Source organism: Mustela erminea, chromosome 11 (assembly GCF_009829155.1).
Source record: "Mustela erminea isolate mMusErm1 chromosome 11, mMusErm1.Pri, whole genome shotgun sequence".
NCBI lineage: Eukaryota > Metazoa > Chordata > Mammalia > Carnivora > Mustelidae > Mustela > Mustela erminea.
In genome coordinates, this window is record NC_045624.1 from 84,680,376 (window position 1) to 84,701,059 (window position 20,684).

Sequence of the window (20,684 nt, forward strand, 5' to 3'; positions counted from 1 at the left end):
ATTTAGAAATAGTTTGGCATCATTCTTTAAGCATGAAAAGAATGGGTGACTCAGGCAAAAATCATTAATTAATACTGAAGCCATCAAGTAAAAAATTGCTAGGAAATTAGACATTCACAAATCATCAACACACAGATTACAAACTAAATGTAAACAGAAAAATGAACTAGTGTAATGGGGATTATGGTCACCTCAACCAATTTACTAATGACACAATCTTTTTTTTTTTTTTTTTTTTTTTAAAGATTTTATTTATTTATTTGAGAGAGACAGTGAGAGAGAGCATGAGCGAGGAGAAGGTCAGAGAGTGAAGCAGACTCCCCATGGAGCTGGGAGCCCGATGTGGGACTCGATCCCGGGACTCCGGGATCATGACCTGAGCCGAAGGCAGCCGTCCAACCAACTGAGCCACCCAGGCGTCCCTACTAATGACACAATCTTAATATTATATGCCTTCCAAGGGGATGCAATATGAAGTACACTTATGAAATATTCTTACCAAAACTATTTAATCTGGATTAATCAGGCTTGATCTTGATACCTAATTTCTAGTTATAATAAATACAAAGAATCAAGCTAAATACCACAGCACTGATGTAGAAATTACTTAAAAATAAAATCTTTAAGGGTACCCTGGGTGGCTCAATGGCTTAAGCAGCTGCCTCAGGCTCAGGTCAGCATCTCAAGGTCCTGGATCCAGTCCCATGTTGTGTTTCCTGCTCAGAGGGGAGTCTACTTATCTCTAATCCCTCTCCCTTTGCCCTTCCCACTGCTCAAGCTCGCTCTCTCACACACTCACTCACAAATAAATAAAACCTTTACAAGAAATAAAATAAAAATAAATAAAATCTTAAAAAAAATAAATACCATGATAAAATAAATGTTTAGAAATTATGAGTATAAAAAAACCTACAAAATAAGAAGGTATGTTGAACTAGTACCTTCCAAAAGTCAATGTCATATAAAGGAAAAAGGGAGCAGGACAGTTCCAGATTAAAAACAGAGGTAAAGGGGCGCCTGGGTGGCTCAGTGGGTTAAAGCCTCTGCCTTTGGCTCAGGTCATGATCCCAGGGTCTGGGATGGAGCCCCACATCCGGCTGTGTGCTCAGCAGGGAGCCTGCTTCCTCCTCTCTCTCTGCCTGCCTCTCTGCCTACGTGTGATCTCTGTCTGTCAAATAAATAAATAATCTTTAAAAAATTAATTAATTGTATTTTTTTTAAAAAGAGGTAAAAATTTAAAAAAAAGAAAGAAAGTATCGCTCAAGTAAATGGTATTATAAAAATAGCTAACTAAATAAACATGTAGTGTGTTTGGGATGCAACAGGGGAAACTGGGGGTTATTGGAAGACTAAACACGCACTGGTTATATAATTATTTTCTTAAATGTTTTAAAGTTAATGTAATTATGTGGTTACTTTTAGAAAATGAAGGCTGAAATATTTAAGAATGAAGTATCATGGGACACCTGGGTGGCTCAGTGTTAAGCATCTGCCTTTGGCTCAGGTCATGATTCCGGAGTCCCGGGATAGAGCCCCGAACTGGGCTCCCTGCTCAGTGGGGATCCTGCTTCTCCCTCTGCTCATGCATTCTCCCTGCTGCTCACTCTGCTCATGCTCTTTCTCTCTGTGTCAAATAAAATTTAAAAAAAAAAAAAAAAAGAGTGATGTATCATGATGTCTATAGTTTACTTTTAAATGACTCATTACATCTGCTTCTGCCTCTGCCTCTGCCTCTGTCTCTCATAAATTAAAAAAAAGGGTTGGGGTGCCTGGGTGCCTCAGTCAGTTAAGCGTCTGCCTTTAGCTCAGGTCATGATCCCAGGGTCCTGGGATCAAGTTCTGCTCGGGCTCTCTACTCCACAGGGAGCCTACTTCTCTCTCTGCCTCTCTGTTTCTCATGAATTTAAGAAAAAAAAAAAAAATCTTTCAAATGATTCACTGCATATATAACATAAAATATTAACAGCTGTTGAATCTAGGAGGAAATCTATATAAATAAGATCACTGTATTATTCTTTCAGCTTTTCTGTATGCTTAAAATTTTTTATAATAAAAAGTTAGGAAAAAAGAAATAACTTGGAAAAAGTTTTAAAGTTCACCTTCTCTTTCTTCTTCCTGTTTATCAAAGCCTAAAGGGAAAAAATTAAGTTAACTGTAGCGTTGTATAGTTAGGCTCACACTCTTCCAGAGATGGGGCTGATCCAAATTCTTTACACATTAGCTTATGCAATTCTGAGTGAGCTAAGAAAAACTCAGAGTTTTAATCTAAAAATATTGAGATAATACCATGGCTTATGACAAGCACTCAATAAATGCCTTTTTTTCCTCCCACCAAGCCCCCAAATTTTATTTCCTAAGCTGTCGTGGCTGACCGCACCCTGACTTCACAAGTACCTGCTCCAAATAAATGTTACTGAGAGTTTTTTTGTCTGCATACTTAGATTTACTTTTCTGATACTAAATAGTTAACCCAACACTTGGCACAGCTGGTGGCAATGTAAAATGGTGCAACTGCTATGGAAAACAGTTAGGGAAAACAGTATGGCAGTTCCTTAAATTAAATGATTACCATATGATCCAGCAGTTCTATTTCAGGGCATATACCCAAAAGAACTCAAATAGATATCTTTTCACCCATGTTCACAGCAGCATTATTCACAACAGCCAAAAAGGTAGAAGAATCCGAGTGTATATCAAGGGATGAATGTACAAACAAAATGTGGTATATACACATAATGGAACATTATTCAGCCTTAAAAAGGAAATTCTGACACATGCTGCAACATGAGAAAGGGAGAGTGAATGTGTGTCCGTGTGTGTGGGAGAGGCGGGGATTGATTCTGCCCTCTTGCCTCTTTCAGTACCTCCAATTTCTAAGCCCCTCTAGGGATACTGCAGAGTAAATAGGATTTTTTGAAACTATCTCTGTAGGGACTTACACTAACCTTCTATTATGCTCGCTTCCCCCCCCCACCCCGACAGGAATGAGGTCAACTCACCCCGACAGGAATGAGGTATGATCTCCAGCAAAACTGAATCAGAATGGCTCCAAGCTCAGGTGCATCCCACACAGAAAAAGCAAGAAGTGAAATGTTGATGTGGAAACAGGGAGAGTAGGTGAAAATTTAGAAACTGAATAGTGAAATTTGTAGCTTCCTTCCTCCACCAACCACTAGAGCCCCACCATCTAAACTCATTACCTCTGCAAATCCCCTCCTCTCCATTATTCCAGTTATACAGACACACAGAAAAATGAAGGATCTTTATCTGAAGAAACTGAAAACCCTCTCAACCCACTACCCAGAGAAAAGAAGTAAAGATAAAATATGGGAGGGGCAACCAGCTGCCTCAGTCAGTACAACATGTGATTCTTGATCTTGGAGTTGTAAGTTCGAACATCACATTGGGTGTAGAGATTACTTAAAAATAAAATCTTTTTTTTTTTTCTAAAGAAAAGGTAAAACATCAGAGTTTATTAGTCACTAAGCCATGCTCATGCATGTCCAGTGAGCTTTCAGTCAGCTTTGAACATTCCTTGAGTATGAAGGTACTGTTAAGGATCACAGAGATCTGAAGAAAGCCTCCAACAAGACCAAAATCACCAATAACAAAAAGTTTTAGAGGAACCAAAAACCATGCAAGAAATGAAGAAACTATAATTAATATCCTTGAAGAGATAACAGAAGATGCTGCACCCATGAAAAAAGTACAAGATGTTACAATTACAGGAACAAAAAACAAAAAAGTTCATAAAACACTGTTTTAAAAGAGAGCTAAAATTTAAAAACTCAAAAAAAGGCTGAAATCTCCCAGATTGTGGAAAAAAGACAACTTTTGGAGATCAAATTTCTCAACATCAATACTGGAAGCCAGGCAATATGGGAACACCTCCAAACTTTTGAGGGAAAATGATTTCCGATATAGAAATCTCTCAACAGCCCAACAGTCTAGCATGAGGGTAAAAATAAATTTTAAAAAACTGTTTTTCCAATACACATTATCACAGCAATAATTGGGGAAACAAAAATGAAGGAATAAACCAAAAGAAGGCATAGGGTCCAGAAAAAAGGGACTCAGCTAAAGTGAAAGAAACTCCCAGAATGTCAGTTAAGGGAAGTCCCACGATGACAGCTTTGCAGCAGGCCTAAAGAGAAAACAATCCAGACTAAAGCAAGAAGAAAGACAGCTACAGAGGAGATGACTACAGGAACAAATAGAACTGATAAGTTTATCTGACAGATTTGACCATGTGGAAAATTGTACTGAGAAGCATTTTATGCAGCTGCTGGAGGGTATAGAAAGACTTTGCCAGACAAAACTAAGCAAATGAAAAAATGAGGCATGAACAACAAAGGTTACACAAGAAAATGAAATCACAGTAAACTATTTCAGCAGTGACAAATATATGGTCATAATGACAAAACCTCTATGAATTTTTTTTTTAAGATTTTTATTATTTATTTTATTTGACAAATAGTGATCACAACTAGGCAGAGAGGCAGGCAGAGAGAGAGAGAGAGAGAGAGAGAGCAGGAAGCAGGCTCCCTGCCAAGCAGAGAGCCTGATGTGGGGCTTGATTCCAGGATCCTGGGATCATGACCTGAGCCAAGACAGAGGCTTTAACCCACTGAGCCACCCAGGCACCCCTCTGAGTATAAATTTAACCTAAAATTGTGGAATTAACATTAGAAAGATACGGAAAAGTCTAGTTTGAAAAGTCTTCCAATACCTATCCCTTTAAATCACTGACATTTACATACCTTAAACTATTCACTTCTAACAGGCTCTTAACTATAGAGAACAAACCAAAGGCTCCTCCGGGTGGGTGGGGGATGGGTTAAATAGGTGATGGGGTTTAAGGGGTGCACTTATGATGAGCATCTGGTGATAGATGGAACTGCTGAATCACTGTATGGTACAGTACATCTGAAACGAATATAACACTGTATACTAACTGGAATTAAAATAGAAACAAAAATAATTTTTATTCAATTCTAAAAAAAGACTCTATTTTCATTACAGTTAAATTCTGTAACAATACTTCCAAGGCAAACATTCTGTGAAATGCCCTGGTTTTATCTTGGAATACTTCACAGGATCATCCTAAAGAAAAAAATAAGTTAATAAATGCAAAGCAAAAGCACTAACAAAAATAAGATCTATACAAGTTTTATTGGTTACTGCAATCCTTATGGCACTTTGTTATCTAATAATATGTTTGTTCTGCTGTTTGCCATAACATAATTCTAAATGTCAAACATCTTCAGTACATGTCCACTCTTACCTTCCACATTTACCAATTCAAAAATTTATTCAATCTTACAGAAAAATTGGCTGTGAACTCTTAAGTAGATTACCTCTCTAACCACTAAATCTGGTTATTTTTCTCATTTAAAATCTAAAAAGTCTTGCACATTTTCTTTTTAGGAAAAATAAATTTAATAAAAAATTTTTTTAAAAATAAAAATAAATAAAATAAATAAATTTAACTTTTACATGATGACTCAGACTATCATGGAAGTCAGCTCCCCACTCTGACTAGATGACCTCACAGGTTTTTGGTGTGTTAAGGCACCAACTCTTATGCTAAAAGGGCTTAGACTGCTATCCCTTTGTAATTCTGTTATCACTCTTCACTTTCAGATCTGTCAATGATCCTTACTCTATCTGGACTGATCCACTTTTTAATTTATTAGGAGGTTAAAAAACAAATCATCATGTTTCTGACTCAAATGACATTTACTAAATGGCCTGCCAACCCTTTTCATACACAGTTTCATTTACTACAAGTAATTCCTGTTAGGATAGTAGCCAATGTAAAAATTTAGGCAGTTCTCACTAAAGACAAAAAAAAAAAAAAAAAATCCTACCATACAGAAACTCAACTGGGTATCGGAATTTGGAGCTTGATTTTTTGGATGTCTGTTTGCCTTTTGAGGGAAGGATCTATTTTCTTTGCTTAGGTGTCTTTATAGCTCACTTCCTGTTCTGATTCAGCTTGTTCCATCAGCCAGGGATGGGATAACTTCTATCACCCTGTGCTATCCATGAACTAAGTATCAAACTTCGAGAAACATTAGAAAGAGTTATGTATTTAAAACAAAAGACATCCACTGTTTAAGATTTTTTTTTAATTTTAAGTTAAGGCTAAGCCCAGGGTAGGGCTCGAACTCACTGACCCGAGATCAAGAGCTGCATGCTCCAGGGACTGAGGCAGCCAGATGCCCCAACCACTCACTAAGATTCTTTACATAAAGCCCAGAGAAACAGACTGTATTACAAATTAGAATCTTCCTATTTGGAATTATGCTTATATTGAATTAATATATAATTTTCTATTTTAATAACACTGTTGCTGACGAATTTTCTTAAAATGATTAAAACAGAACCTCAATTTAGTTAAACCTGAACTTTAGGAGGAGAATACTTAAGATTTTCACCATTATCATTAAGACAATGAAAAATCCTTCTCTTTTTTAGTTTTTCTTCAGTAAAATAGCAGCATTTCTCTCAAAAAAAAAAAAAAGAAAATCCTACAATGGTGTTTGTATCTAGTCACTAATCAAAAACATCCTACAGAGGTCACGGAAATACACGTTCCCCACATCCTAACATAGAAGCTATCACTCCTCATATTAAGGCTTCGTAAGATAAGCTGGAGCCTTCGAAAGGAGGATTCTAAATGAAATTTTAAAAACTGGAGAAATCTCTCTTGAACAGCCATTTCACATTAAGGGCCATCTTTATGCTCCACATTTTAAGTTAGACTTGTGAAAGAATGCTTATTTCCTTTCAGCCATTCCTACCCTGACAATGTTACACCCCACATTCACTTCCTCATTCAAAGAACTTGGAAGAACAAATACATGGCTTACACATCACAAATAAGACTAATACCAAGCTGCAAACGCACTTTAACTTTTAACTTTTTTAAACCTTTAACTTTTAAAGGTGAGCATTATGACAAAATAGCTTTAAAATAACTTACCACCTAAAATTCCAGTCTAAAAGTAGTGTAAGTTCCATCCTCAAAACCACTTTCCTAGAAGCAAAACTCTAAAACTGAGAGAACTTTTCCCTGTGCCGGAGTACCTGGTGGCTATGCTTAGTTGTCCAAGCTTTTCTACCCGCAACCAGCAGGGAAGAAGTAACCCTGCTAACTATATGCTCCTGTGTAGTATTTTAAAAAATTGTAAAAATTCAAACATATAGAGAATTATTCACGATTTAAGCTGCAGTTAGAACAGCAATACTAAAACTCCTTGACATGTCATTTTTCCTCAAAAACAAAAATACTCTCATAATACATTCTCAGTGTATATTTTTATTAAAGGTCATCACGTGCCTTAGGCTTTTGGTCACATCAATATCTAATTTTCAACCACTCTCCATGTTGTACCACCGTCAGATCACCGTGTATCAATAACTAAATAAATAGGACGATCTATTTTAAATAAATACTTTCTGCAAATTACACAGCTAGCCTACAGTTTCAAAGAGAACTATCTAGACCTGCCTGAAAAGGACGCTTACGAATTTGCCATTTTCTGATGCTAAAACATTTTGCCGTCACTTGATCTGGCCAAAAAACGTCAACGCTCCTGATTTTATAATTTGCTGCAGGAAAAAAGAATATGGCTGAAAATTCTTTCTGAAGGGTGGTGGTATTCCAAACAGGACCACTCAGAACACTTGAGAATACGAAACGATGCGGAGGCTGCAGGACAGGTACCTTACGAAACAGCACACACACTTCGGGCCCTGCACTCTACCTCATTTCCCTAATAGGGATGAAAGCTCAGGCCTCTGGTAGCTTCCAGCTGACGCCAAGGCTCTCCACACCCCTTTTTTTGACAGGATTTTCTGGCGTTGGAGCCTGTGTCACAAATACGAATTCTTGTGATCACCTCTAAACCGTCTAATAATGAATCAAGCACCTTTTAGAAGACCAAACCCTTGGCGATCCCATTTCCCCCCATCTCCCTCCGAAGCCCAGCACACCTAGGCGGGTACTCTAGACCATATTCTATAAATCTTGCAGCGCATTAACTGGGAGATAGAAACAATATAAAAAATAAAGAGTTTCGGCCATTCCCCTCGTTGTAACCGAAATTACAGGCTCCATTTCCTGTCCCCAAGGGGACTGCAAAATCGCCTGCTGAGAACGGGACGCCTCCCGCCCCCTCCAGGCTGGCGCCCGCGGCCCCCGCGCTCCCCCTGCCCGGGCCCCGCGGGCGCGAGGAGGTGGCGGGGACCCGGGGCGTCCTCCCCTCCCCCTCCCAGCTCCGGTACCCACCTCGCGGCAGCGGCTTCACGTCCCCGTTCTCCTCCCGGGCGGCCCCGCCGGCCTCGCCTGCCCCGCCAAGGCCGTGCCTCCTCCTTTCCTTCTCTCGCTTCTCCTTAGGTCGCCGCGGCTTGGCGTTGGCCGAGGAGGCGGCGGCCGGCAGCAAGAGATGGTGAGGCTGAGCGTGCAGCAGCGTAGGAGGGACCAGCAGTTTGCGCGGCACCGGCTGAGACGAGGAAGCGGAGGCTGAGGAAGGGACCGCCGAGCCAGCGGAAAAAGAGAAACTGCTCCGAGCAGAGGACGAGGAGGGGACAGCAGACAGCCCGGGAAAGCTCCAAGACGCGGGGCTGCCATAGCTCTGAGGCGAAGGTGCCGCCAGCGGCTGCAGCTGCCTGCTGTTCCCGCCGCTGCCCCCCTCTCCGTTCAGTCTCCGTGGCGCCTTCTTCTCCTCAGTACGGACCTTCTTGGCCGACAGAGGACCCGGTGGATCCCGGAAGGAGGGCTGCAATTTGCCAAACGGTTCTTTCTCCGAGGCGACAGCGGCTGCGGCGGCGGCAGCAGCGCCGTCCACTGGGCTCGGCGGGTCCGCCATTTTGCGCTCCTGTTGTATTTACTCTCCTCCGCTCCCGGGCGCGGGGCAGGGGCGGGCCCTCAGCGAGGGGCTGGGGAGGGGTGGAGCGGCCCGGCCATCGGCAGAGCTCTCTATTGGACGAGCCTTGCTGAGGGATCCCTCTGAGAACCAACCAAAGGCGTCAATCTGGAGCCGAAGAGGCGGCATCGCCAAGCGGACCAGTTTTGGAGGTCAAAGCTCCGCGGGGCGCGGTTAGTGGCGGAGCTAGCTCTGAGGGGAGGGTCTTCCACTTGTCGCCAGCTTGAACTCTGGTGCCGGGGAGTGTCCGGAATGAACCCCCAACTCCGGACCCTCAAACCTGCCCCCACCCAGGCGCGCTCATCTGTAGTTAGACTTTTTCATGTATCACCTTCTCTTCCTTTTCTCCCCCCGGGGTCCTTTTGGTCCCTCCCCGTCTCTTCGCGCGCAGAAAGCCGAATTTCGCTGATGCTCAGTCAGAGGAGAAAATTTTTATGCGGAATTCAGTCCTTCCTTCTGAAAGGCAACAGTTACTGGACGGGAGGGACTAAAAATCACTTGGTGTCCTGACAAGATTTGTTACTGTTGCTAAAATCGTCAACGCCAATGCTTTAAGGGAGAGAACTTCCTGCAAACCCAGAATTTTCGGATTACTTCTAAGCTTGAAGGTAAGACTCCTTGGAGAATTTTTCTTTTAAACTTTAGTGATATAGTGTTAAAGATCTTAATTTTATTGCAATTATTGTAACTGAGACTTGCTGAGAAAAATCCATTGGCGATATTTATTGATGTTTGAAAAGAAGGATTTTTTAGAAGGTAAAATAGTGGTTAGCGCCCTGAATGTGCGATGTTTTGTAAGCGTGTATTTTCATTTCTAGCTTAGGAAATGAGGAATTGGGGGGCGGGGTGGTTTACAGTAACAGGTTGCAACCAAAGCAAGAAGCATGATTTTAATTCAGCTCAGGTCTCACATAAGATTAACAAGTCAAAGAGATAGATGTAAAAATAAAAAGTAGCCACATAAGGAAATGAGCAGTCGGAGAATATTCTAAGTTCTAAAAGGAGCCCTATGTTTCCTGTAACTTTCTGGAAAACAGTTAAAAAGCAACTGTCCTCCAGGATTACCAATTCTTGTTACCTCAGGATGTTGGAATTTTTTGTTTTCCCTTTTCTGTTTGTTTAGAATACTTTGGAGTCAAAATTTAATAATAGACTTTTTTTAGATGCCTCAAATTTTTTTTTTTTAGAGTATACATTTTTTTTTTAAAGATTTTATTTATTCATTTGACACAGAGAGATCACAAGTAGGCAGAGAGGCAGGCAGAGAGAGAGAGAGGAGGAAGAAGGCTCCCCGCGGAGCAGAGAACCCGATGCGGGACTCGATCCCAGGACCCTGAGATCATGACCTGAGCCGAAGGCAGCGGCTTAACCCACTGAGCCACCCAGGCGCCCTAGATGCCTCAAATTTTTAAAGGAATGAAAGTATTTACCTTTAATACATACCGATGAAAAGTGAAAGTCAGCATGTGTCTTCATGAAAAGTAGCATTGTTGGAAGAGAGGACAGAGGATGGGGCTGGAAATCACTGACTAGTAACGGGCTTTGTAACTTCAGTCACAGTGTTTCATCTGTCAGAACCTCTGTTTTATTTTAATAAATTCAGTTACATGACCACTAAGGTCTCTTACATGCTCTTAACTTCTGCCATATCCAAGGAGCTTTTCAGAATCACACTGAAACCATTAGAATTAAAATAGCCTCTTAATTGTTGACCTTCCAGATACATAAATGTGTCTTATATATATTAATATAGTACCTGGAAACGTGCACCATTTATTTTTTCATCTCTCACATAGAAGCCTGGAAAATCCAATTTGGTAAGGCCCCAGCTAAAGTGTACTCTCATCCTCATGAATTTGTTTCTGCTTGCACTATATATAGTCTTTTATACTGTTAAACACCCTTATCAGTCCTAACTTTAAATTTGCAGAGCCTTGGCAAGAGTATGGTTTGCAGGCTCACATACCATGTGAGCCTAAATCTTTAAGCTCTAAATCAAGATAACAGACTACTATAAAATTATAAAAAATGTATTTGGGGGCACCTGGTGGGCTCAGTCAGTGGAGCATGTGACTCTTGATCTCGAGGTTGTGAGTTTGAGTTCCACATTGGGTGTAGAGATTACTTAAGAGAAAAAAATTGGGGGGCATCTGGGTGACTCAGTGGGTTAAGCCTCTGCCTTTGGCTCAGGTCATGATCTCAGGGTTCTGGGATCGAGTCCCGTATCGGGCTCTCTGCTCAGCAGGGAACCTGCTTTCCTCTCTCTCTTCCTGCCTCTGTCTACTGTGATCTCTTGCTGTCAAATAAATAAATTAAATCTTTAAAAAAAAAAAAAAAGAATATTGCACATATTGGGATGCCTGGGTGGCTCAGTGGGTTAAGTGGCTGCCTTCCACTGAGGTCATGATCCCAGCATCCTGGGATCAAGCCCTGCATCAGGCTCCCTGCTCAGCAGAGTGCCTGCTTCTCCCTCTCCTTCTGTCTGGTGCTCTGCCTACTTGTGTTCTCCTATCTCTCTGTCAAATAAATAAATAAATAAAATCTGGGGGAGGGGGGAGAATATTGCATGGATTGTTTCCACTACCTGGAATGCTTTTCTCTTTACCTGATGCTTATATGATGGTTTGCATAATGGAGGCAGATACCATGAATGCCTCCTATATTTCTAACCCTTATGCCTTGATGGACAGTTGGATCATTCACTGCACTAGGAAACACTGGGGAAGAGTGACAAGTTTGGGCTACTGCTTGACCTTGGACCTGATGAACATGAGGTGCCTATGAAAAAATCACATCCTTTGGATCTCAGCTCAAGCCAAGTCTCAGTTGTTTAGAAAAGCCTACCTTTTCTTCCCCATCAAGACTAGATTCATATCTTGTCTGTTTCTGCTCTCTTAATCCCCATTTCTTTCACTTTTGGTTGTTGTCAGCTCATTGATAATCTCTGCCTTTCTGTTCCCTTTTCAATAACGACAGCTCTTTTGGAAACATACTACTGTATATTCTGCTTCTCGATCTTGTTTGAAACTCTGAGGACAGTCTGTACATTTGAAAGTTGTTCTCACTAAGCTGGGGATCACTTCCCCAATTCTACATCACTGAATTTCAAGTTATTATTACTCTTTCAATATCATGCCAAAAGCCCTCCCTTCTATCAGATTTTTGTAGTATGGCTGTACCATCCTCCACCGACTTCCTGATGATTTTGCCACACTTAATGAAGACTTTGATACTTTTTTCAAGTTCATCCCCTCTACTCTTCAGCCAACATTTTAACCTCAGTGTCCATGCTAATGAGCTGTGCAATATTCTTGCCTCTGTTTCTTCTTGGAGTTGAATTTCCATTCCATTTCAGTCACAAATTGCAGTGGACCTTTCTTGATCCTTTTCATTGCCCTTCCATTTCTGAAATCCTAAACTACGTTTTAATATTCAGGGTCCTTACCCCTCTATACCATGCCCTTGTCCTTTGACCTAAGGAGAACTGCAGACGCTAGATCTTTCTTTTTCACCTAATTATGGTTGCCAAATAAAATATAGGATTCCCAGTTAAATTTGAATATCATATAAACAATGAATGAATTTTTTTTTTTTTTTTTGACAGAGAGAGATCACAAGTAGGCAGAGAGGCAGGCAGAGAGAGAGAGGAGGAAGCAGGCTCCCTGCTGAGCAGAGAGCCCGATGTGGGACTCGATCCCAGGACCCTGGGATCATGACCTGAGCCGAAGGCAGCGGCTTAACCCACTGAGCCACCCAGGCGCCCATGAATAAATTTTTAGTATAAGTCCCATACAGTATTTGGGACATATTTATACTAAAATAACTATTTACATTTATATATATATATATATATATATATATATATATATATTCTTTGTTTATTTGAAATTCAAATTTAGGGGCTCTCGGGTGGCTCAGTTGGTTAAGCATCTGCCTTCAGCTCAGGTCGTGATCCTTGGGGTCCTGGGATCAAGCCCTGGGTGGGGCTCCCTGCTCAGCAGGGAGCCTGCTTCTCCCTTTCCCTCTGTCCCTTTACCCCCTCCCCGCCCCCACTTTGTACTTTCTCTCTCAAATAAATAAAATCTTTAAAAAAAGAAAGAAAGAAATTCAAATTTAACCAGATGTCCCTTCTTAATTTTCTCAGCATATCTGACAGCCCTACACTAATCTATCCTTTCTGTACTTTCTTCACTATCAGACCTAGAGCCTATGGTATGTAACTGGTACCAAATACTTGCTAGAGTCGCAGTTCCTCAAACTGTAATTTTCTTCACCTCTATGCTCCTGGTAACCCCTCTACCTGCTCTTTGTATCCAGGCTCCTGAGCATTGCTGCTTTTTTTCGATTTAAGTGTCAATGATTCTTAGGTGTATGTCACTGCTCTTGATCTCACTTTGCACACTTCTGTGTGATATTATGCATCACAGTGTCTTCTGATAGCTCATGAATGCTGACTCTTCCCACATTCCCTCCTGCCTTAACCTTGCACCTGATTATTGACTCTTTTCCAGATGCCAGGTGGATGTAACCACAAGCACCTCAGTTCATGCCACCCATGCCCATCCTCCCATGTGTCATCTGCTACATTCCTTATTGTTCAAGCTACAAACTGGTACTTCTTTGACTTCTTTTTTTCCCTCAGCCTCCACATTCAATTAGTTACTATCTCTAGTCAGTTTCTCTTCATTCTTGCCGCTGCTTCTTGCCTTCAGGCCTCAGGTAGCTTGAGCTTTGTCGATGATTTATTTCCTTACTGACTGGTCTCTCTGCCCTCAGTCTTCCATCTTCTGAACTGTCCTCCATGCTGCTACCAGAATTGTATTTCTAAAATGTAAACCTGACTATGCTTCAGTCTCTTCAGTAGTTCCCTTTTGCATGTGGAATAAAAGTCACACTTTTTGGTGTAGATATAAGCCATTCTTGATATATAACCCCAGCACTCCCTATCTTTCTCACTTTCCTACAGCTTCCCTCTCTTTCATCCATTCTGAACCATTGTAATTCCCAAAAGAGTTGTACTCTGTGTCGCTGTGTGCATTCTCTGTTCTCTGCCTGGAATATAATACTAAAGTCTACTTAACCTTCAAGATTTAGTTCAAAAATCTCCCTTGTGTGGTGCTCCTGACTTCTCAATCAAAATCTAGTCATGCCTTTGTGCCATCATCATTCTGCATAGGATCATTTAACACACTGGTCTCTGCTTCTAACCTGTGAGCTCCTCTACAGCAGGGATAATACTGTGTTTATATTTATGTGCCCCATATTTGGTATATGATCACTGCTCAATAAATGTATCTTGAAAAGAAGTATATAAAGTGCAGGTTTGTAATCTTTACAGTAAGATGGGGACCCACAGTTACAAACTTGAATGCCAAATGGTCTTGAAAGGCTAACAAGTAATAAAATAAGGCAGGATAAATGTAATATAATAGGAAGTGGTGATGACTGGAAAACTGGGAATACTTGCTTTACCTACAGGATACATTTGCTTCTCAGCTCTAGCTGATTGTTCTATATGAAAATGAAGGGGACCAACCTGCTAACTCTCTAGATTTTTTTTAATGGAAGTTTCCTAAGAAGCTGTGAAAGCCAAACAAAACTTATCTGTGGGTCATGTAACCCAGTCTGACTTCTGATCTAGAAAACAATAGCTCAGTTTGGGTCAGGTACCTTTTGAGGGTTTTGTTCGTTTGTTAATCCACAACCCTACCTTTGTCAGTTGCTGGAATAGATGCTAAGTAAATAAAAATGGTCCTTGAGCAACATAGGCGTCAACTCTGTGGGTCCACTCATATGTGGATTTTTTCCCCATAAATACGGTAAAATACTATAAATGTATTTTCTCTATCTTATGATTTTCTTTATAAGTTTCTTTTTTATAGCTTACTTTTTTATAAGAATACAATATATAATACATGCAATATACAAAGTATGTGTTAGTTGACTGTTAGCGTTAAGGCTTCTAGTCAACAGTAGACTATTAGTAGTTAAGTTTTGGGGGAGCCAAAGGTTGTATGCAGATTTTTGACTACACACTGCATTGTTCAGGGGTCAACTTAGACTTCCATCCATAATAAATGTTTGTTAGCAGTGCTTTGAGCTGACCTCTACAAGTCTTAGAATCTGCTTTCTCTATACATGATGACGTCCAATATTCCTGAGCTGAACTACATTTTCACTCTATTTCACTCTAAAAATATACTATCCCCTGGCCTTGTCCATGTTCCTGACACCCTTGGATAAAGGTCCTTGTGCTCTATAAAACCCTGTATGAACCTTAAAGACATCTCTTTTACCCATCTGGTTCAGACATCTCAAAGTCCTGCCTCTACCACATTGACCGGCTTATCTTTATGTATATTTCTGACTTGAGTTATGGCTTATAAAGGGTGGTTCTGCGCTTTGGGAAAGCCTGACCTTTTTAGCTACTGTGTTGTCAGTTCTAATTTAGTCTACACCTAGTACGGGGGCCAGCAAACTTGATTTTAAAGGGTCAGGTAGTAAATATTTTAGGCTTTGCAGACCACATGGTCTTCCTAGCAACTACTGCTAGTTGCAGAAAAGCAGCCATAGACAGCATGTAAACAAAGGGGGTGACTGGGAGAGAATTATCTGTTAAATTCAACTGCCACTTTCAGTTCAATTGGATGTCTCAAAAAACATTTCAGATTTATCATACAGTTTCTTCTCACAATATTTTATAGGTTTCTCCTCTCCTCAGGCATTATTAAATGGTAGAAACCCTCAAGTTTCAGGGCTCCTGGGTGGCTCAGTGGGTTAAAGCCTCTGCCTTCAACTTAGGTCATGATCCCAGGGTCCTGGGATCGAGCCCGCATCGGGCTCTGCTAGGTAAGGAGCCTGTTTCCCCCTCTCTCTCTCTCCTTGCCTCTCTGCCTACTGGTGATCTCTGTCAAATAAATAAATAAAATCTTGAAAAAGGAAAAAACCTCAAGTTTCAATTCAAGGACCATTTTTTCTGCCTCACATTATTCTTTTTCCTGGTCAACCTCAAAAATGCCATAACTTTAATAGATTGTTTTATAGTAACAGCTCCCCAATGGACACCTCTAAAGCTGACTGCTCCTCTATGTTTGCGACGTGACGACTCTGCATCTTCCACATTTATGTCAAAAACACCTCACATGCAACATGTCTTTAGCAGAGATGGCTAGTGTATGTTTGCCCCCCTTCTTCCTTACTGTCTGAACCCTTTATTTCATTTAGTTTGCTATGTGCCTAGTTTAAATTAAAAAAAAAAAAATAGCCTGCCCCACCTCCCTTACTCTTGAAGATGCCAGTGATGTGGTGGGAGTCTTTGGGTAAGGTTTTCAGGAAGCTCCTTTAGGGGTGGGAAGAGGCACTTGGCCTATTTTCCCTTCCCTCTTTCTCTACTGCCTGGAACTTGGATAAAGTAAAAAAAAGAAAGGGCAGTAACTGGTTAAGATTGAAAACTCTCAGCCTATAGATACTTTTTTTCAGCCTATAGATACTTTTTTTTTTGATTCAACACTTCAGGTGAGTTGAATTCTCACCTCTTAACCAGTAATACTGTCTTCCAATAAATATGAGCCAACTACTTGCTCAACCACAATCTTCTTTCCAGCTTGAGTGTATACTCAAGTTTAGCAGAAGGAGAGCAAAGTAGGGGAAAGAAGTTGAAAATTGCAAGGGAGGGAGTGGCCCACAGTTTAAAGGCTTCATTGAAGAGCCAGGAGGAACCACAAAGCAGAAAGAAGATATGAATATAGGGGGCCGAATAGAGTAAATAGAAAACATCCATAAATGTCTCTTTTGGAGTTAATTTTGTTGCCAGAACTTTTATATGGAAGGGCATCAGGTCATTTTATTTTTTTTATTATTGTTTTTTTTAAGATTTTATTTATTTAACAGACAGAGATCACAAGTAGGCAGAGAAGCCGGCAGAGAGAGGAGGAAGCAGGCTCCCCACTGAGCAGAGAGCCCGATGCAGGGCTCGATCCCAGGACCCTGGGATCATGACCCGAGCCGAAGGCAGAGGCTTTAACCCACTGAGCCACCCAGGCGCCCCAACATCAGATCATTTTAGAATGGGATAGGAAACCTATAAAATGTATGACAGGAGCTTTAGTCAATGTTGTAAAGCTCTAAAAAGAAAATCATATTTTGTTGTTCTCTTCAGTTTTCTAGGAAGAAGGAGCTATTTTAACTAATAGAAGGTAAAGTATATTATAACCTTGAAACCTAGGTGTGGCAAAGAGGTATTAAAAAAAAATGATAAACTCATAGAATGTCTGGATTGAAAAACCAATCTGTACCCAATTTGTGAACTTTCTTTACCACATACCCTTTCCTTTCTTCTTGAACAGGAGCACTTTGCCTCCAGAATAACTGTTCTCTGCTTCATAGTTTGAGCCATACCATCAGACCATCACTGTGGGTAGAAATACAATATTTACTGAGTGCCTTATATAAGCCTCATGTTTGTGGACATTTCACTTCATCCCATGCTTTGAAAAGATTTCCAAGGCACTTTTTTTTTTTTTAAGATTTTATTTATTTATTTGACAGACAGAGATCACAAGGAGGCAGAGAGGCAGGCAGAGAGAGAGGAGGAAGCAGGTTTCCTGCTGAGCAGAGAGCCCGACGTGGGGCTCGATCCCAGGACCCTGGCTGGGATCATGACCTGAGCCGAAGGCAGAGGCTTTAACCCACTGAGCCACCCAGGCGCCCCTCCAAGGCACTTTTCAAAACTGAATTGGAGTTCCACATTCATTCTGAACCTCAAACCAGTTTTCTTTCTAATATGTCCTATCTTGCAAGGGGAAGCAGAAGTCTAAAGATCAAAATTTTAAATTCAAACATTCACTGGGCCTTTTTAGAAGTTTCAGTTCATTTAATTGCTATATTCAGAAAACAGGCATTCCAGAAAGATGCAGTATTTCTTAGGGCACTGGTGCTTTTGAATAGGCCAGAGATTACTTCTAGGGGAAGAAAAGAATAGGTCAGGATTACTTCTAGGGAAAGGAGTGAGATTGGGAGAGTATCCCACTCTACCACTATACACCTATAGACACAGTGGCCTCAGCTTCCAGAGACACTTTATAATTCAGATGCCCAGAAAAACTCTGGGTAACCTCAACATCCTGAAGCAGGTCTCACAGATTCGAAGGGTGAGAGGGTGGACCCACAGTTAGAAGAAAACAGTTTTGTGCAAATACTGCACCTAGAGCCAGGAAATTATAAAGCTACGACTATCACGAAGTTATCTTTTCATTATTTTAGTTTCACAGATTTTACTTTGAAAAGCTCTTCTGTATTATTTATTTATTTATTTATTTTTAAAAGATTTTATTTATTTATTTGACACAGAGAGATCACAAGTAGGCAGAGCAGCACACAGAGAGAGAGCATGGGGGAAGCAGGGTCCCTACTCAGCTGTGGGGCTCAATCCCAGGACCCTGAGATCATGACCTGAGCTGAAGGCAGAGGCTTAACCCACTGAGCCACCCAGGCGCCCCTGTATAATTTATTTACAGGGCCATGAAATAATACATATCTTGCCTTAGATTCACATGCTGGCTCTTCTTTCCTCAGATGTATAAGTATTTATATCTTTGAAAATTAGATGTAACATTAAACAGCTAAAGAACCATCAAATAAATCACCGCTTCTTAAGGTAACTTTCAAATCTAACTCAAGCTATGATTAAATCTGCTTACATTGCAATGCCTGTTCTTTTTTTTTTTTAAGATTTTATTTTTAACTAATCTCCACACCCAGCATGGGGCTTGAACTCACAACTACAAGACCATGACTGGCAGGCTCCACCAGCTGAGCCAGCCAGATGCCTCTGTAATTCCTATTCTTATGATTTGAATCCTGATCTTCGCCTATATTTAATTTTAATGCGTGAAAAATTCTAAGTTCTATATTATTGTTACTGGGAGTTTTACATCTGTTAGATAAAGCAGACAGAAAAAGGAAGGTGTAGATCTGATCCCTGGAAACCTTGAATACCAAGGCACAAAACCTGGGATCAAAGTTTGCCATATCCAACCTTGCCAACATAGATGTACAAGTCCAAGTGCCAAAGAGGAGAAACTCTCTTTTTGTAAAGTTGTTGTAACTTGGGTGGAGTTTGCCTTAAGGCTTAATCTTGCCACCCAAGTTCACAAATACTAGCAGTGTCCCTTGTTCATCACCTTGATCTAGGTCAGAAGTGTGAGGAGTATGGACGTTCAGTCTCTTCAACCTATTCACGGTGAACTGTCAATACAGAGGCACAGGTATTAGAGTTCTAAATACCAAGGGAAGTGCTTCAGTGATGATCACAGGAAAATAAGCCCAAAATAATGCAACACCAATGTAAACAACAGGTATATGGTCATAATGTGTGGTACTCATAAATGAATAAATAACTTAGCTGAGATTCAGTACTACTTCTGATACTTTAGTTAGAGGTGTTAAACAGAAAAAGACAAATATATTAGTGGCAAATGATACAGATTTGTTTGAAGATATGAAGGACATCATTATTTTTTCTATTGGCATACTAATAATGTCTTTTATCCCTCTATAAGTAAAACTATAAATCCTACTTATATCAACTCACATTGCCTCTTCTGCCCCCCAGAATAATCTCTCATGTTTATGATGATGTGTTTAGTAATTTTTAAAAAAGGGTTTTTTTGCTGATCATTGATACTATTTTCTACAGTTTCTTTATTCCTTGGTATACTACCACTTAAACTAGAGGTACTTCTCTTACTACGTTTTATGGATTCTCTTTTTCAGTTTATTTTCAAATAATTATTAGTCCATTTTTTCTTATTTTCCGTGTACATTGTGTTCAGTTAGCAAATGCTTATTTTTTTTAAGTTTTTATTTATTTGAGTAATTTCTATACCCAATGTGGGGCTCAAACTCACAACCCCAGATTGAATTGCCAGGCACCCTGAGTTAGCAAATACTTACTAAGCATGATCCCAGACAGTAGGCTAAGTTCTGGAAACACAGCAGTAGACAAGGCAGACATGGTCCCTGTCCTCATGTAGCAAACCTTCCTTTCTAGTCACAAGATACATTTCCAATAAGCCTTTCATTGGTGCTTCGTTATTCAAGACTGTCGTCTCATTTGTTACTCATTTACTCATACAACAAACAGTATTGAGTATCTCTGTGTAGCTAGCATAGCATGACAATATAATTAAGAAAACAGACATAACAGGGGCGCCTGGGTGGCGTCAGACTCTTGATTTCAGCTCAGTTCATGATCTTAGGGTCATGAGACCGACCCTCACATGGGGCTCTGTGCTCAGGGCAGAGTTTGCTTGTCCCTCTCCTACTTCTCCCTTCTCCTCCCACCACTCATGTGTGCGCGCGCGCTCTCTCTCTCTCTCTCTCTCTCTGCCTCTAAATTAAAAAAAAAAAAAAAAAAAAAAAAGAGGGGCACCTGGGTGGCTCAGTGGGTTAAGCCTCTGCCTTCAGCTCAGGTCATGATCTCAGGGTCCTGGGATCGAGCCCTGCATCGGGCTCTCTGCTCAACAGGGAGCCTGCTTCGCCCTTTCTCTCTGCCTGCCTCTCTGCCTACTTGTGATCTCTCTCTCTCTCTGTCAAATAAATAAATAAAATGTAAAAAAAAAAAAAAGAGCGAGAGAGGCATAACAGGTAAATTCTAGCAGTGTGGTTAAAATAATGCAGTGGTAGCATCAACTATGTACGTGGAAGATAGAAAAGGTAGATTAACAGCTCTAGCTGGAGAAACAGAAAAGA

At 40.6% G+C, this 20,684-nt stretch overlaps 2 protein-coding genes across 2 annotated transcripts in view; one reads left to right on the plus strand and one right to left on the minus strand.

Annotated features, from left to right (window-relative positions):
• Positions 1-8,297, plus strand: part of TMEM60 (transmembrane protein 60) — an 80,425-nt gene extending 72,128 nt beyond the window's left edge. The window contains exon 3 of the mRNA XM_032304081.1: positions 7,624-8,297. Within this exon, the coding sequence (XP_032159972.1) occupies positions 7,624-7,642 (19 nt within the window). The 3' untranslated portion in view covers positions 7,643-8,297. The remainder of the gene's footprint in view (positions 1-7,623) is intronic.
• The window catches only part of RSBN1L (round spermatid basic protein 1 like), a 70,043-nt gene extending 61,117 nt beyond the window's left edge, over positions 1-8,926 (minus strand). The window contains exon 1 of the mRNA XM_032304085.1: positions 8,297-8,926. Within this exon, the coding sequence (XP_032159976.1) occupies positions 8,297-8,876 (580 nt within the window). The 5' untranslated portion in view covers positions 8,877-8,926. The remainder of the gene's footprint in view (positions 1-8,296) is intronic.
• Positions 8,927-20,684: the final 11,758 nt, after the last annotated feature.